The sequence below is a fragment of the Myotis davidii genome, unplaced genomic scaffold (assembly GCF_000327345.1).
Source record: "Myotis davidii unplaced genomic scaffold, ASM32734v1 scaffold425, whole genome shotgun sequence".
NCBI lineage: Eukaryota > Metazoa > Chordata > Mammalia > Chiroptera > Vespertilionidae > Myotis > Myotis davidii.
The window spans coordinates 2,960,148-2,962,753 of NW_006296413.1; the positions used below are offsets into that span (position 1 = coordinate 2,960,148).

Genomic DNA, 2,606 nt, shown 5'->3' on the forward strand with positions numbered 1-2,606 from the left:
CCCCCCCCCCAGAGCCTGGGGGCCAAGAGGTAGGGGTGGAGCCCATGCTCTAGCCTGTGCCCTTAGCACTACCTCTCCTGAGCATTCGCACGCCGGCCAAGGCCTCCTGCCCCTCCTCGGGCATTGCTTCCTTGACCCTGTTGCAGGCCCTTACATCGTGTACATGCTGCAGGAGATCGACATCCTGGAGGACTGGACGGCTATCAAAAAGGTGGGTCTCATGCAGGGCCCCACCCCAGACGCCAGGTCTGCTCTGCAGGCTCCCCTAGCCGTTCTGAGTTCCCTGGCATCACTGCCAGCTCACAGGCCGCCTTTTGCCCAGGGCTGCCCTGGAGGAGGGAGCTTCTAGGCTTGTTCCGGGGCAGGTCTGGATGGGATGGGAGAAAGGGAAGGTGGGAGAGCACTGGCCTGGCCAGGCCTCTGACGGGGTCACATCTGAGCTTTGTCTAGGAAGCGTCTTATGCTGCCCATGCCCTCCCCACCCCCAACTCCCAGGCGGTACTGGCCTGACAGCCCCCTCCCCAGAGAGGCTGATGGGGAGGGGACTTGCCAAGCCAGAGGCAGGCTCTCAGGGGGCTTTTCTTCTCTCCACCCCAGGCTAGGGCGGCTGTGTCCCCTCAGAAGAGAAAATCAGATGGTAAGAGCCATAGGGCTTCCCTCCTCCCCCAGCCCTCCCCCAGCCCAGCCTCCAGAAAGGAGCCCAGGGAGAGGCAGTGGCCATGTCAGATCCGTGGCTGAGAGAGTTGGGACAGTCTGAGCTTGGGGCACTGGGAGTTTGGGAGCAGGAGCCTGGGTGGGGGTGGGGAAGGGGAAGCTCTAAGCTGATGGGGCAGGACACGGAGTTCCCACTGGTACTGAGGGGCCCACAGATCATTTCCGCAGACGAAGTGGCGACTCCCTCTTGTTGGCTTTCTCTCACCTGCAGTGATGTTTCCCTTCCCACACCCCCCAGGACCCTGACCCTGCGATTCACAGCCAGCGGGCCCCTCTGAGCAACAGGCACCAGAACCCGGATTGACATTTTCCTGCTGCAGCCAGGCAGACGGACAAGCCCTCGGGGCAGCCCTCACTGGTCTGGACTCGTGCTCCTGCTCAGGGCTTGTACAGCTGTGGCCCAAGCTGTCCTAGCCAGGCCAGCTGAGTCCCTCATCCCCAACAGCCCCTCCCTCCCCCTGCCGTCAGCCCCAGGTCCCTCCCTGACGAAGAAGACCTGCCTCGTCTTCAGCCAAAGCACCTCCTTCCTGCTGGCCTTGGACCTAGCTCCCCACTCACCGAGCCAGCGTGTTGGCCCACGTCGTGGGAACTCTGAACCAGAAGTTCTGTTGGGGGTCGGGCGGGGGTGGGGGCTGTCCTGGCTCTTGCTGTGCTGAGAAGGCGGGCTCCCCAGGTCTTCTCAAGGCAGTCCTTGGTGCCTGCCTCCCACACTGCGGGGACTGGAATTAAAGTATTTCCTGGGTCTCTGCTGTGACCCAACCTGTGTCTGATTTACCGTGCAAGGCAGTCGGGGCTCCCATGAGGAGTGTCTCAAACAGGCAGTCTCTTCTGGGGTCCCTGGTGCCTCTCACTGCCCAGCAGGAGCCTACCCACTCTGACTTGGGGTGTAGACTGCGGAAAAGGGGGACTCTCCTATGGCCCATCCCCCCAGAGGTGGGGGGCTGGGCCCTGGACTGCCTGGTGCTGGTGACGAAGTTTGAAGCAGCATGTGGCCCAGGCAGAGCACGTGGCCTCCGATGGGGATGGGGGCTGAGTGCTCTGTGCTTGGAGGCTGGGTCATGTCTGCACCTGCCCATCGCTTGGCGGATTGGCAAGGCCTGTGTGCGTGGGCGGCAGCCGGCAGCAGTGCCATGTGCTGACACCTCACAGCCAGACTCCCTGTTCAGTGCTGATTATTAGAACCACCCCCAGAACCTCAGTTAAGCAAAGGGGTTTGTTTCCATGGAGACAGGCATCCTTTCTCCATGGCAACCTGAAATCCCAAAACCCCAGTCAGGCTCAGGAATGAGTCATCTGTGACCAGCAGGAGGCACTTCCACAAGGTGGACCCCAAGGTGGACAGTGGGGCCACTGAGCACAGACTTTAAAGGTGCCCCAAGGGCAGGAGGCTTGGGCCGAGGGGCAGGAGACCGGCCCTACTTAACCCCCCTTCCCACCTGTGGTCTGAGGCGTCTGCTCCTGGAAGCTCTGTACAGAGGCGGCAGCCCTGCAGCTGGGGCCCTCAGAGTGGCACTCGCATGGGAAGGATCCCCGTCCCCCCAGACTGGGCCCAGAACACAGGAAGTGGCGCTGCCCAGGCCGAGTGGACACCGAAGAGTTAACTGGCGGGCGTGACAGGGCGCACCGCCCTCAGGAAGTGTTACTCACCAGCGGGAATGCTCCTGCCTTGGGGGCCGAGTCCCAGAAGTACTCAAGGAGCTCCCGCCATGGAAACCCCTGGGGAGCCAGGAGCAGGGCCTCTCGGAGCCCCCAGCCCTTCGAACGCCTCGCCTGGGCACCTGGAGAGAGAAAAGTTGGTGAAGTTGGAGGGGCAGCCTGGAGGGGCAGGGAGGGACCGCGGAGCCCGTCTGTCCCAGGGCAGAGGAGGGGGAAAGGGCTGGGCAGTGAGCCCA

At 62.9% G+C, this 2,606-nt stretch overlaps 2 protein-coding genes across 3 annotated transcripts in view; both read left to right on the top strand.

The window, feature by feature from the left end:
• Positions 1 to 1,468, top strand: part of BRMS1 (breast cancer metastasis suppressor 1) — a 4,488-nt gene extending 3,020 nt beyond the window's left edge. Inside the window, exons 7-9 of one of the 2 annotated variants that reach the window (XM_015569049.1) lie at positions 147 to 211; positions 598 to 637; positions 926 to 1,468. In XM_015569049.1, the coding sequence (XP_015424535.1) occupies positions 147 to 211; positions 598 to 637; positions 926 to 960 (140 nt within the window). In that variant the 3' untranslated portion in view covers positions 961 to 1,468. The remainder of the gene's footprint in view (positions 1 to 146; positions 212 to 597; positions 638 to 925) is intronic. The other variant, XM_006771559.2, reaches the window with a different exon arrangement.
• A 268-nt stretch (positions 1,469 to 1,736) lies between these two features.
• The window catches only part of RIN1 (Ras and Rab interactor 1), a 5,949-nt gene continuing 5,079 nt past the window's right edge, over positions 1,737 to 2,606 (top strand). Inside the window, exons 1-2 of the mRNA XM_015568964.1 lie at positions 1,737 to 1,815; positions 2,163 to 2,506. Coding sequence (XP_015424450.1) covers positions 1,737 to 1,815; positions 2,163 to 2,506 — 423 coding nt within the window. The remainder of the gene's footprint in view (positions 1,816 to 2,162; positions 2,507 to 2,606) is intronic.